General features: G+C 44.8%; 2 protein-coding genes and 1 long non-coding RNA gene across 3 annotated transcripts; all 3 read right to left on the reverse strand.

The window, feature by feature from the left end:
- Positions 1-7,800: 7,800 nt before the first annotated feature.
- Positions 7,801-9,383, reverse strand: LOC127308657 (uncharacterized). The gene is made up of 2 exons (XR_007856701.2): positions 8,668-9,383; positions 7,801-8,518 (listed from the first exon to the last, which is right to left on the reverse strand). It is a non-coding gene; the product is annotated as an uncharacterized lncRNA (long non-coding RNA).
- Positions 9,384-9,897: 514 nt separating this feature from the next.
- LOC127310703 (uncharacterized) lies at positions 9,898-10,427 on the reverse strand. Its single transcript, XM_051341352.1, has 2 exons — positions 10,205-10,427; positions 9,898-10,157 (listed from the first exon to the last, which is right to left on the reverse strand). Exons 1-2 carry the CDS (start codon positions 10,425-10,427, stop codon positions 9,898-9,900), a joined length of 483 nt encoding a protein of 160 aa, XP_051197312.1.
- A 2,211-nt stretch (positions 10,428-12,638) lies between these two features.
- LOC127308656 (calcium-binding protein KIC) lies at positions 12,639-13,317 on the reverse strand. The gene has a single exon (XM_051339539.2). It carries the CDS (start codon positions 13,120-13,122, stop codon positions 12,733-12,735), a length of 390 nt encoding a protein of 129 aa, XP_051195499.1. The 5' UTR covers positions 13,123-13,317; the 3' UTR covers positions 12,639-12,732.
- Positions 13,318-15,155: the final 1,838 nt, after the last annotated feature.

The raw sequence follows: 15,155 nt of genomic DNA on the forward strand, positions 1-15,155 counted from the left end.
GCCTGCCAACAATCACATACCATGAAAGAGTGCCTTTTTATTTTAGTTTTATTATGATGATGACACTCCCCCCAACCTTTGCTTACACAAGCCATGGCTAACCGAATCCTTCGGGTGCCGTCCACCAATCACAAACCATGGAGGAGTGTCTATTTAAGTTAATTAATTCGGGACTGGGAATCCCATTGCCAGCCCTTTTTGCAAAATTATTGGATAAGCGGATGTGCCACTAGTCCATATGAGAGTCCGTCAAAAGTAAATGACAAGGTTGGAAGCTAAACACCACATACTTCCTCGTGAGCTATGAAACATAAACACAAATTGAGAAGCATTTTGAAGGTTTTAAAGGTAGCGCATGCACTTGGAATGGTTTGAAATGCCATGCATAGGTATTTATGGTGGACACTTTTGGAACAACTTGGTTTTCAGGTATTTGGAAGCACGAGCAGCGTTCCCGCTCAGTACAAGTGAAGGCTAGCAATAGACTGGGGAGCGACAAATCAAGAGAGCAGTAACTGTCATAATCATGCTTGCGGCAAAATAAATTAACGGAGGCATAAAAGTGATACAAGAACTCTGAAGTAAATTAAATCATCGAGGCTTAGTTGACTTTTGTTCAGTCATATGCATGCGTGAGCATGTGCCAAGTCGATATAAATGAATTATTCAGAGGAGGATACCACAATGCCATACCTACTTATGAATAAAACAATGCAAGCAAACATCCATGACATGCTACTCATATTAATAGATTGGAGCTAAACATGAGAGATCATGAACTACTAGACTTTCTTTAAATGACATATACCTCACATGAACCAACTAAGCATGCTGACATGGATGAGTATATGTACAAAAATGAAAACAAATAGAGTTCATACCAGCCTCTCACCACAGTCGAATTGTCGAATTGTCCCACCGAGCGTGCCAGAATGTGTTGCGGTCGAAACCCACCGGTGAGCAGCGACGGGCAACACAGTAGAGCCGGGAACAACTTAGGGCTTCGGTTGGCCCTGGTCCCTCCGAGCGACGGCCCGCAAAGCTTTCTGGTCACACGTCCGATGCTGAATGCAAGGGCGTGCCACCTGACCTATACCTGGTCAGGGAGGTGATGGGGATGCCTCGCTTAGTTTCCTGCATGGCATACACGTAAACATTAAATACGAGCCTCGATCGGCTCTCAGGTTATCCTGTGAATCGGCTCATGGGAGCCGATCCACCCATGATTCGTACGAGGTGCACGAATATATGGTGGTCCTGCTTGATCAAGATACAGCTAATAAGATCTACGACGATTTGGGGTTTTCACCGCATAATCGGAACATCCTACTCAGGATTGGGCCTCGCGGCCACGCACGGTGATCGTAAGCCGATCCTAGACAAGGCCTAAAAACCAACACGAGGTTGATTCCCGGAACGTCCTGTCTAGGACTTGCGAACGACACCCTACGTGCCGCTGGATCCTCCAGCCCCTTATAAGGCCTAACTATTGCAGATATTAAACTAATCCTTGAAGAATCAAGGAGCAACCGTAACGGATCGAATCTACTATACTATGATCAAGCGGGGTGCCGCCCCTACACCTAAGATAGGTGTAAGGGCGGCGAGACATGCTAGGGGTTGCACTACGCAAGCATATGATACGAAGAACTATGCTAACCCTAACACATCTATGATAACTACGTTGCTCGCCATCAAAAAGGCTTCAGTACGAGCAACGCATGAACAACGTGGAGCTTGTGCTGCCTAGATCGCAAGATGCGATCTAGGCAGCATGTCGCTTACCGGTAGAAACCCTCGAGACGAAGGAGTTGGCGATGCGCCGAGATTGATTTGTGTTGGTTGAACGTTGGTTGTTGTTTATTCCATAAACCCTAGATACATATTTATAGTCCGTAGACTTTCTAACGTGGGAATAGTCCCAACCGGGCACGAGCCCAACTCTAACTAACCGACACGTATCCTACTATGTTACAGATACACAGGCAAACTAGCCCAAACTTGATACACAAGGCCGATTCACGTATATTCTTCAATGTATAATCTTCAAGCCCATCTTGATCGCGGCCCACCTTCCGACTTGGTCAAATTCTGGTGATAACAGTATCGTGATTGCAGGGTTGCTTGAGAGGGATATCTTTGACCTCTTCCTCCCTGATTTCGATAAACCTTGGGTGATTCACTTAAGGGAAACGTGTTGCTGTTCTACAAACCTCTGCTCTTGGAGGCCCAACACTGTCTACAGGAATAGAAGCGTGCGTAGACATCAAGCTATTTTCTGGCGCCGTTGCCGGGGAGATAAGGTAAAAGGTATTCACATCCTCCGACTACTAAGCTATTTCCTAGAATTGTTGCCGGTGTGTGAGTGCTCGAAGCTATTTCCTTTAGATCCTGCAATTGCATCTTTTTGTTTCTTGTTTACACTAGTTAGGCATAATGGAAAACAATAGTTAGCTTTTTAATCTATTTCCTGAGTTAAGACATGGATTGTTTGATGCGAAAATTTAAAAATCTATGGAACCTTATTTGCATGCTAGTAGCAATGTTATTAGTACGAATACTATTATTGCTAATGCTATGGAAGAATTTAAGCTTGGGGAAGCTAGTTTTGATGATCATGATATTTTTAGTCCCTCAAGCATGGAGGAGAAAATTTACTTTGATGATACTTTGCCTCCCATTTATGATGATTATAATGATAGTGATATTTTGGTGCCACCTACTATGGAGGATAAAGTTTATTATGATTATACTGTGCCTCCTATATTTGATGATGAGAATAATAATGATAGCTACTTTGTTGAATTTTCTCCCACTACAATTAATAAGAATGACATTTATGTTGGGAGTAGTAATTATTTTATGCATGAGACTCATGATAAGAATGTTTTATGTGATAGTTATATTGTTGAGTTTCTTCATGATGCTACTGAAAGTTATTATGAGAGAGGAAAATATGGTTGTAGAAATTTTCATGTTACTAAAACACCTCTCTACATGCTGAAAATTTTGAAGTTACTCGTGTTTTATCTTTCTATGCTTGTCACTTTGATCTTCATGAATTTATTTGTGTACAAGATTCCTATGCATAGGAAGCGGGTTAGACTTAAATTTGTTTCATACTTGCTTTTGATGCTCTCTTTTGCTTCAACTCTTATTTCTTGCGAGTGCATCATTAAAATTACTGAGCCCATCTTAATGGCTATAAAGAAAGCACTTCTTGGGAGATAACCCATGTTTTTTTGATTTTGCTACTGTTTTGTTGTGTCTTGGAAGTTGTTACTACTGTAGCAACCTCTCCTTATCTTTATTTTATTGTATTGTTGTGCCAAGTAAAGTCTTTGATAGTAAAAATGATACTAGATTTGGATTACTGCGCAGAAACAGATTTCTTGCTGTCACGAAATTGAGTAGCCCCGTCTGTAGGTAACTCAGAAAAATCTGCCAATTTACGTGCGTGATCCTCAGATATGTACGCAACTTTCATTCAATTTTAGCATTTTCATCTAAGCAAGTTAAGTGCCCCAGAAAAATTCGTCTTTACGTACTATTCTGTTTTGACAGATACTGCCTTTTATTTCGCATTGCCTGTTTTGCTATATTTGATGGATTTCTTTGTTCCATTAACTTTCAGTAGCCTTGGGCAATGTCCAAAAGTTTTAAGAATGATTGTGTCACCTCTGAACATGTGAATTTTTGATTATGCACTAACCCTCTAATGAGTTTGTTTTGAGTTTGGTGTGGAGGAAGTTTTCAAGGGTCAAGAGAGGAGGATGATATATGATTAAGAAGAGTGAAAAGTCTAAGCTTGGGGATGCCCCCGTGGTTCATCCCTGCATATTTCAAGAAGACTCAAGCATCTAAGCTTGGGCATGCCCAAGGCATCCCCTTCTTCATCGACAACTTATCAGGTCACGTCTAGTGAAACTATATTTTTATTCCGTCACATCTTATGTACTTTACTTGGAGCGTCTGTGTGCTTTTATTTTTGTTTTGTTATTTTCATTCTCTGAATAAATTCATGCTTGTGTGGGAGAGAGACATGCTCTGCTCGTTCATATGAACACTGGTGTTCTTAGCTTTATTTTAATGTTCATGGCGAAGGTTGAAACTGCTTCGTTCATTGTTATTTGGTTGGTTCAGAAAATGTTGCATGTGGTAGTAGTATAATGAAATACTTGCATAATCTTATAGATCATTGAGCTTTGATAACCTGATTCTTTGCAAACGTTTTGAGGTATTTAGATGGTAAATCTTGCTGGATAAATAAGTTAAAATTAGTAGTGGATTGTTGTCTTTAATCTTGTGCCGTACTACAAACTCTACTTAAATAGTTGAAGGTGTAGTTGGACTTGATAGCTTTCCATGTTTAAGAGTTCATCGTAATAACTAAGTTGTGCTGAAGGTCGAGGGAGCTAGCGGGGTACTTGTGCCACCGTGAACGGTCCTCCTTGGAGTGAATTTTAATCATGCTCTTAATGATGAACCTGCTAGTTGTTTGCAATAAGCTTGTGAGTTCTTTTTGACTAATGTTAGGCTACGGTTTTTGGCATTTCCACCATCCAAAATTGCTAGCCTCTTCGGTACTGTGCATTGCCTTTTGCTCACATTGAGAATGTGCATACTTCACAAGTACATCCAAACCCGTGGGAGGACTTTATCTTATTCTCCTACACATAAGCCCATACATCTTCCTCAAAACAGCCACTATACCTACCTACCACATCATTTCCATGCAACTTCCATTTTACATTACATGACTTGTTGTCATTAATTATTTTTATATTGCTTTGCATGATTCTATATAGCTAATGTGTGGTTTACCCATGTTACGCTAGATCATTGCACATGCTGCTACACTGGCAGAGACATACAGTTTTATACATCATGTTTTGTTCATTATGAGTTATTTGTACTAAAAAGTGTGTTGACATATTAGGATGTTGCCCCTAAAAGTGAAAAGAGCCATGGAGGCCATCGAAAAGAGAAACAGAAAAAGAAAAAAAGAAGAAAAAAAAAAGAAAAAAAGAGAAAATAAAGAAAAAGGGGGCAGCATTACTATCTTTTATCCACACTTGTGCTAATGTTTTAGCACCTGCAGTATTCATAGTCATCATTTGTGCACATGTTTAGCACCTATACTCCATGTGAGAGAGTTTTCATGTTTTACTAGTATAACTATGTGGGGAATTTACACTATAGAACTTGGGTTGTATACTCCAATGATGAGCTTCCTCAAAAGTGCTCTAGATCTTCGTGAGCAACCAAGTTGGATGCACCCCCACTAGTTCCATTGGAGAGCTTTCATACACATATAGCTCTATGTGCATTCGTTGCATGGCAATCACTACTCGTTGCATAGCCTCGATCATAAGACTTCCTCTTGTCTAATGATCACTTATAGCTATGTGAGACTTTCTTTCATTGGCCTTCCAAACCCCCATTAACGTTCTTTTTGCCATAACATCCTGGTGCCAATACCAAATGCTTGCGCTCACCGGTTGAGTAGACTTCGAAACAGTTGATTCATGACGTCCATGTTTAATTTTACTTGACTGAATCCTTCTTTGTTGTGAAAATTTACTTGATGCTTGGAATGAAGGATAGAACTTCTATGCTGGATACTTAAAACATCTTTAATGAACTTTGTACGGTTTCATGTCTTTAAAGCAATAGTTCATGAAAACTTCTAGCTTGTTTAACTCTTGCATTATCATCTCTTATATCAATATAGACATTTGCTTTGAGTGATTTGATCTCAGTTCACATGCTTTACATTATTACTGGATCAAGATTATGTTGGTAGCATGTCACTTCAGAAATTATTCTTGTTATCGTTTACCTACTCGAGGGTGAGTAGGAACTAAGCTTGGGGATGCTGATACGTCTCCAACGTATCTATAATTTCTTATGTTTCATGCTTGTTTTATGACAATACCTACATGTTTTGTTCACACTTTATATCGTTTTGATGCGTTTTTCGGAACTAACCTATTAACAAGATGCCGAAGTGTCAGTTCCTGTTTTCTGCTGTTTTTGGTTTCAGAAATCCTAGTAAGGAAATATTCTCGGAATTGGACGAAATCAAGGCCCACGATCTTATAATTCCACGAAGCTTATAGAACACCGAAGAGGGGCCAGAGGGGAGGCCCAGGGCCCCCACACATGGTGGCGGCGCGGCCAGAGGGGGGGCGCGCCCCCCTACTGTGTGGGCCCCCCAGACCCCTTCCGACTCCGACTCTTCGCCTATTTAAGCCATGGTGACCTAAAACTTCGACACGAATAAGCCACGGTACGAGAAAAGTTACACAGCTGCCGCCATCGCGAAGCCAAGATTTCGGGACGAAGTCTCCATTCGTGCCCGCACGCCACGGACGGGGAAGTGCCCCCGGAAGGCATCTCCATCGACACCACCGCCATCTTCATCGACGCTCCTGACTCCTATGATGAGGAGGGAGTAGTTCTCCCCCGAGGCTAATGGCTGTACCGGTAGCTATGCGGTACGGCCGTAACTTCCGTTACGGTACTTAAGCGGTATCTTGGGCGGTACTACCGCTCTCAAGCGGTACTACCGCTCAAGGTACCGTAAAGGTACCGTAAAGGTACCGTAACTTGTTATGTGGGTCAATTCCAACGCAGAACACCAGAGCGGTACCGTGGGGCGGTACCAATAGCGGTAGTACCGGTGTGACAAAACTGCTTTCTCATCTTTTCCTCTCCAACCATGTCACCTCTCCAACTCTTATGCCATTGTGTCACATTTTTTCTATTTTTTAAACCAAAAACAATTATGTAAGTAAACATAATGAATAACTATTAGAAAAATGTGAGGAATTTGAATATGAAATAATTTTGTTTTTATTCATTTATTAATATTATTATCAAATAATATATGCATTATTCAAATAATATGGCCAAATAATTAATATCCTTAAATATTTAAGCCGCAAGTGGACAAATAATATATGCATAACTATTAGAAAAATGTGAGGAATTTGAATATGAAATAATTTTGTTTTTATTCATTTATTAATATTATTATCAAATAATGTATGCATTATTCAAATAATATGGAAAATAATTAAAATATTTAAATCTTTATACCGCAAGTGGACAAAAAATATATGCATAACTATTAGAAAAATGTGAGGAATTTGAATATGAAATAATTTTGTTTTTCTTATTTATTAATAGGATTATCAAATAATATATGCATTATTCAAATAATATGACCAAATAATTAATATCTTTAAATCTTTAAACCACAAGTGGACAAATAATATATGCATAACTATTAAAAAATGTGAATTTTAATATGAAATAATTTTTTTATTCATTTATTAATATTATTATCAAATAATATATGCATTATTCAAAAAATATAGCGAAATAATTAATATCTTTAAATCTTTAAATCGCAAGTGGACAAATAATATATGCATAACTATTATAAAAATGCGAGGAATTTGAATGTGAAATAATTTTGTTTTTATTCATTTATTAATATTATTATCAAATAATATATGCATTATTCAAATAATATGGACAAATAATTAATATCTTTAAATTTTTAAACCGCAAGTGGACAAATAATATATGCATAACTATTAAAAAAATGTGAGGAATTTGAATATGAAATAATTTTGTTTTTGAGAGTGGATTTGGTGACCACGTGTATATGTGTGCACCCACTCGCTACCGTTGGATTTGCTTTTAGATTCTTACTGATCCGCGAAGACGTTAACAGCCACCTAACGGCGTGGAATATCTTTTCAAGGTAGCCGAGTGATGACAGCCGAATCATCAGATAAAAAATAATAAAACAGCTCCGTCAGAGCGAGTCAATCCTCACGCACGGGTCAGAAACGAGTGTGCGGTCTCGCAGCTCTTGGGGCAGATATTTCCAGTCCGGCCGCTGCGCCCACCTCCGGGAACGACGGAGCTCTCGAGACGACCCACCCCGACACCCTCCGCCCATCTCTGGCTGCGACGGCGCCCTCCGCCCAGTGTATTCCTCCGCCCACCTGCAGTCTGCCCTTCCTTTCGGCGCTGGTGAGTGGCCGCCGTCACAGAGGGGCGTCGTCGGCGTCGGGCGGAGGTCGCTGTCACAGCAAGGCGAAGGGAGTCGTCGGCCTAAAGTGGAGGAGGCCGTTGCAGCGTGCGGAGGGAGTCGCCGGGCCGGAAGATCCGGTCGGAGCGGGCGGGCAGGAGGATCTCGTCGGGGCGGGCGGAGGGTGCCGGCGGCAGGATCGTGCTCCCTTCCCCTTCCACCTCCCAGCAACATCCGCGCGCCGCCACTGCCACCGCGCCAACTCAGAACAAATCTTATAGCTGACGCAAACACTCCGGGTGCCCCAGCGCGATGCAACGCCGGCGGCCGGCCCCGGCCTTCGCGCGGCAGTGCTCCCTCCTAGCGTGGCCGCGCTCCCTTCTAGCTGGCCTCACCTCCACCTCACCGCATCCGCCGCCCCACCTCCACCTCGCCAGCCTACACCTCGCGCATCGCCGGTCAACGAAGCTGCTTCACAAATCAATCAATCAATCGAGCATCCTAGGATGAATGAAAGCACTCAAATCTGAACTTGGCAATGGGATGAAATCCTCGGAAGGGAGAACAGCGATAGGCGTACGCAGAGATCATTAAACAAACAGTCGGTGGAATCGTACCAGAGACAGGCGGAGAATAGGAGAGCTCTGGATGGAGAACAGATCGCAAGACCAAAGACTTTTCTCGAGAGTAACACATGGATACTATCATACTGAGAATAGTAAAAAAAAAAAAGAGGACGCGAACACAGAAGAGGCTGCTCTAGCTAGCATATAATTCTTGATACGGATGGACGTCTGCAACCGAGGGCAGGGGAAAAACCGCGAAATTCTCCGCCGTCGCTGGAGCCAAAAATCCTCAGAGAAACCACGCCATAATCTCTGTCGGCAGCAGCTGCGATTATCCTCGACAATCCAATCTACCCGAGCCCGACGCTAGCTTGAATTGGATCACATCGGCTAAGAACAAGAATGCGACGGCGAGATCCCAACACAAGAAGGATGCCGCAGTAGACCTGCACGAGCTCGCTGTCGTACGACAGCGAAGTCCCTCCGGCGCAAGCCGTGAAGTTCGCCATCGTCTTCCCCCACCCGTTCCGCCTGATGGCTTACACGGGCTGCCTTGTCTCCTCGCCAGCGAACACGAGCCACTGTTCGCCCTGGAGGCTGTGAGGGGATAAGATTGTGTGATGTCATTTTGATGAGAGAGGGGATTAAAATCAGGAGGCACATGTTGGATAGGCCGAGGCCACATGCACTTCCCCAACTTAACGTTTTACTGAACGGTGTTAGCCACGTGTTGGACATGCAACGCGTGCTCACGTATACACCTGGTCACCAGGCTTTTTTTTTTTGTTTTTATTCATTTATTAATATTATTATCAAATAATATATGCATTATTCAAATAATATGGCCAGATAATTAATATAGACTTGACGGCCCGTGTAGAGGAGGAAGCAGCTTCTGATGGTATGACAAACACCGCACAATTTAATTGTGCAGTTCAAGTTGGAAGAGGAGAACAACGATGATGAAACTAATGTGCAAGAAGGGATGAAAGGTATGACACCCTGGAAAATGTATCCCGCAAGAATATGACCAAAATAATGTGGAGAATTTGGATAACAATAAAAAATTCGATATATTGAAACGATTCATAGTTTATACAAATATAGAAGACCATCATCTACTCATCATCTCTAAATATTGAGACGATCAACATGACAATTGTAGCCAACTAGCATCCAATGTCTTCTACCAATCTCGAAGCCCACGCGAGCGTCTAGAGCAGCATAGTGCACTTGCTCGTAGCTCAATGAAAAATTGGCCCATCCAAAAATGAGCTCATCTTATTTTTCTTGAGCGGCGACGTCCATCTTCTTGTACTTCTGTTTTTTTTTCTTCTCAAGGTTTGTCCCAATGGTATAGATTGCCAGATCATATAGACTCGGGGTGGACCTGTTGGTGGGGTTGGGGAGTAACTTCTGGTGGTCGTACGCAGAAGTAATACGAATGTCGTAGTGATGCATCATTTTCCCATCATTGTCGATAGTGGCGCCGAAGAATTTGATGTTCATGTCCTGCAAGAACTCCTTGAGCACTTGTGGCACTTCATCGGCATAACAAATCTGGAACACCAACATCTCGGACGCCAACAGAGTTGAAGGACGGCGGCGCGCTGATCACCCGCCGCGCGAGGATCGGTGAACTCGCTGTCCAAGCTGACGCACTTGGTCGTTGCGGCGTCGAGAAAGTCCCTCTTCCCACCATGGATCCACTTCTCCACCCTTCTTGCACGGAGCGCGACCGTGACCTTGAAAGCCATCACTTCGGCCATGAAGTGGTACACCCGAGTTGGAGGAGCCGGGTAGCGCACCATCGACTCCGAAACATCGACGAAGAGGAGCTTTTATTTTGCAATGGTGATGAGATGGAGAAGAATGTGGTGTGTGTGACAATGGTGGAGAAGATTTGAGCATATAAAGGAGTGGAAGATGAACAGGGGCCCGCCACCGGTGATTAATTCCCGTGGTTGGCCGCGCTGGCGGCTCAGATTCCAACGACCCGAATTCTGTGTCAGTAATGACAAGGACCGATCGGGTTCCGCGCGGAAACGAACGGTTGGATTTTATGTCCCGGCTCGTGTCTCCAGCCGGGACAAAATGGCTGCCAACAGGCCGCAAAAGGCTTCAGACCCTTTTGTCCCAGTTGGAGCCTCAAACCGGGACAAAAGACCTTAAAGAACCACGACAAAAACCCCATAGCTTCTCGGTGATTTCGGAGCGACGTGACCGGCCTATTTTTCCCGGTTCCAGACTGGGCCGGGACAAAAGGCCTGAACGAAAGGTCAGTTTTCTACTAGCGTATAACCCCCTTCTCCAAACTAAGTTGTAGTTGAGCAAACACCTTGTGTACAACATCCAACTTTAAACTTGAGTGTTACAGATTATGTGGGTCAATATGCGTCACAGTCTATATGTTCTAGTATAGAAGTTATCAGAAACTCCGTCACCCGTCGAATGTTGTAAAATCAAGTTCAACATTTTCACCGGACAATTCAAAATGTGCAAACTTTTTTGATTCAAACAAACTTTATTTGTTCAAAACAGATTGTATTTGACCTAGATTCGAATGATTTGAACATACAAGGATCTAGACGTGATTTTTTGCCGACTTTGAAGCAAATCTGCCCCATCTAGCTATGGTTCCTCACTAGGGGACCCATGCAAGGAAAATGTAGGCTTTTTGTGGGGTGGATTCGATCTCGTGATCTTCTCACAACGGATCGAGATGGAAACCACTGGGCTATGAATTAGGATTTGAAAGTAGAGGACGATGACCTATTATTGAAGCATTATTGAAGCAGTTCATGTCAGTGGGCTATAAATTTAATCAATGCCTGGAAAATTATTTGATCTATTTTAAGAAACAAATAAATTTAGGAGGGGGATATACTGTACTCTAGAGGAGAGCAAGTTATTTTAAAAAAGATGTGGTCCTTATGATTCCTTTTAACTGATGGCTCATAATCGACTATGGACGTAACAAAGCGATTTGGGTTTCACAGGCTGATTGCTAGGGCATTCCCGAACAGGCCTTTATACTGAACTTTTTTACATTTGTCATTATTTTTTCACCAAATATTTCTAGATTGTTTTGATGATGCAACCTTTTAACATTAAGATTTAAATAATTTTAGTATTTGTATCTAACAAACTAAAGAATGTGCAATATTATAACTTGAATTCCACTGCTACACGGTACACACACGTATCTTTATAAACACGGCCATGCTAAAGAGAAACTTTGTGTTTCTATTAAAATAAATGGTTTTGTTTTCTCAAATTTATTTCAAGAATTTTTATTTTAATTCTATCTAATTTGAGTGTGTTGTAAAAGAAGACAAAACAAAATTTGTCTTCAGAATAGTTGGTGCACTGATATGCAATGTAGTGTCCTTTTTAGGCGAAATCAGTGGGAGAGTTTCCCACTACAATGTAGTCCCCTTTTGCGTGGTTTCTTCTGGTTTAGTGCATGTAGAGCTTGATAGGACTCTTTCAGCGTAGAGTCTAAGAAATATCACATAGAGAATTGATAAAGTAGATTCTAGATATTACGAGGCGTTAAAATCTTTATCCCGGAGTTACAGTGGCGTAGCTATGTGTAAGTGACCCAAATTTTATTGCAAGGTTTAGGAATGAGTTTATTTTCCCACACGATATTGCAAGGTTTAGGAAAAGTCAGCGCATTTGAAATTAACTTAGTATGCTACGACCCAAATCTGAATACAAACGAAATGGAGAAGGAAGGAGCCAGCCTATTTTTTGACAATTAATATTGCCTCCTCCCTTCCAAATTAATTAACACAGATTTGTCTAGATTCGTATGTGTCAAATAGAGAAAGCATGTCACAATGTTTAGGGGGGAATGGGTACGGTTCAAACCAACTTTGCATGCTGAGACTTCGATATCGAAATACAGAAGAAAGAAAGAATAGTGGGCGAACGTGTTTTCAGCAGCGAGGACTAAAATGAAGTCCGTGCACGAGCTTAACTAACGGATCAATACAGGAAAACACAGCAGGACGACGTCACACTCACAGGTTACTTATAATTATTAACAGCACCAAGTACGAACACGAGAACAGTTCACCCAGGCACATGGTAACTACTGGCCTACTCAGATCATGCGGCAAAGGCCGGCGGGGGGGAGCCGGGCGGCAGCAGCTCGTCGGCGATGGCGTCCTCGAGCCACCCCTCGGCGTCGTCCATGATGCCGGGGCTGAGCCGCACCATGAGCACGCAGAACTCCCGCTCGCTGAGCGCGCCGTCGCCGTCATGGTCGCCCTCGCGCACCATGGCCTCCGCCTCGTCCGCCGTCATGCTGGCCACGCCCAGCACGCTCCCGGCGCTCCGGCGCAGGCTCTCCGCGGTGATCGCGCCCCGCGCCGGGTCCGCCAGCACACGAAACCCCGCCCGCAGCTCCTCCAGCAGCCCCGCGGTCCCCAGCCTGCCAGCCATCACCGGCAGCAGGTCCTCGTACGCCCCCGCGCCGCCGTCGACCTCCTCCGCCATGGATGCCACCGACTCCCGGTGTGAAATCTAATCACTAAAGAAATGCTGTTGCTTTGTGTCGACGGCAACGGCTGCGCGCGTTCCGGACGAGTGGTGGTTCTTGATGTATAAAGCGAGGAGGAAGGAGGAGTTTGGAACGGATCATGGGTAGGACGGCACGATCGATGGATTACGACGTTCGGCGACCCCATCTCGGAGAAGCTTCCGGGAAGCTGCTCCGGGAGGAGATATTTGGATGGACGGCCAGCCCCCGGGGAGGTTGTACTACTGTGTCTGTGCTCGTAACGGCATGAGCGGAGCACGGGATACACGACGGAGACACGCACGTCATCAGCGAGCGACGGCCGAGAGGATCTGGCATGACGCTGCCTTGGTCGTCCTTGTCTGAGGAAGCTTCGTGGGAAGGAGCCGGCCGCCTGAGAATGTTAATGCTGGGTGGACCCTTTGTACCACATTTTTAATTCTGGGAGGGACTTTCACCTTGCAGATCACATACGGGTGGGTTATGATTACCTGATCTGGTGGCGAATTACGATGTTAGAGCATCTCCATCTCCAGCCGCGTCTTCCAAAGCGCCGGATAAAAAACCGTTCCAGCCGTGTCCGCCAAAGCCCATTTTTATTCAGCGCGCCCCGATACGGTGTTCGGCGCCCCGAGCCCGTCCCCGTTCCACGGGGACGCACCAGGCACGCCGGACACAACAAAAAGCGAGGCGAAGCGACGCGGGCCCGACACGTCAGCGGCTCGGATGCTCAACCGCCACCTACGTAGCGACGATGCAGTTGCCGGGAAGCGGAACCGTCGCATTGGCAACCGCGTCGACTGACGCGCCAACCGCCGAAATGGAGCGCGGACTCCTGGGAAGAGCAACCGCCGCTCTCTTCGACTTCTGCGCCGCCGTTCATCCGCGCTCAATATACGTAGGCGCTTTCGGCCTGCCGCCATTCATCCAAGCTTCCATCCGACACCTCCAGCGACGATGGGCTACACCTCACAGCTTCCATCCGACACCTCCAGCGAGGGCAAGTCTGCTGGATTTCGCCATTGGTGGGACAGAACCCGGACGCCCAGCAGCGGCGACGATTCCATGCCGGCACTTGGCAGCGAGGAGGAATGGCTGGGCGTGGAGGAGGACGTGGAGGAGGAAGGGTCAGAGGAGGCGGCGGCCCGTGCGAAGGTGGAGGCGGACGCGAAAGCGAAGGCCAAGGCCAAGGCCAAGGCGCAGCCGGGGAGCACTGGCGACGACGAGGAGGACACTAGTTCCTCTGACGAGTCGGCCGACACCGTCTCTTCAGAAGAGGTGACGAGCAGGAAGCGCCACCGTGATGACGACGACGAGGCGGAGCCATCATCGAAGAAGAAGACGAAGTAGTTTAAAATAATTTATATGTAATTTAATTATGTTTTTTCGAAGTTTTATATGTAATTTGTTCATTTAAACCGATTTGAATATTAGTAAAGAGTTTTCTTCTATCTATTTAAATTATTTTTATGTTTGGGGGCAGCGTTTGGAGGACGCGACTGGGGAGCGACGTCCCTCAAAGGCGGCACGAACAAAACACGTCCCCCAAACACTCAATCCGGCGCGGTTTGGGGGACGCGGCTGGAGATGCTCTTACGCTCGCTCAATTTTCATTTCAAATACTACGTCCAATCCGGATTTATTACATAATTTGAGAGCACCCGTGGCGACCCGGACGATTGGACCTGGCAACGCGCGAGGTCGATATCGCCGTTGTGTATGGGTGCCGCGCGATTAGAACTTAATATAGCGGGTGCTGAATACGCGCTAGACTTTCATTTCCGTGTGGCTTTATACACGGGCATGCGCGTATGCAGTTGTCGACATTTATTCGCATGGTGCAGGATAGTTAGGCGTGTGCTGTAACATGCCACTTAACTGCGCGCGCCGGTGTACACCCCTAATCTCCTCTGCAAAGCTGACCACCAGCTCTCTCCCAGCACCCAGCCTTGCACTGTAGATCTTCCCCTACCTCGAGCAACCAAGAGAGTTCCATATCGCCCGCTACGCC

Source organism: Lolium perenne, chromosome 6 (assembly GCF_019359855.2).
Source record: "Lolium perenne isolate Kyuss_39 chromosome 6, Kyuss_2.0, whole genome shotgun sequence".
NCBI lineage: Eukaryota > Viridiplantae > Streptophyta > Magnoliopsida > Poales > Poaceae > Lolium > Lolium perenne.

Coding starts and splice junctions, on each gene's coding strand:
- LOC127310703 (XM_051341352.1), bottom strand. CDS start 10,427: ATGGTGCGCTACCCGGCTCCTCCAACTCGGGTGTACCACTTCATGGCC. Junction 10,158..10,204: donor CGCCGCCGTCCTTCAACTCT/GTTGGCGTCCGA, acceptor ATGCCGATGAAG/TGCCACAAGTGCTCAAGGAG.
- LOC127308656 (XM_051339539.2), bottom strand. CDS start 13,122: ATGGCGGAGGAGGTCGACGGCGGCGCGGGGGCGTACGAGGACCTGCTG.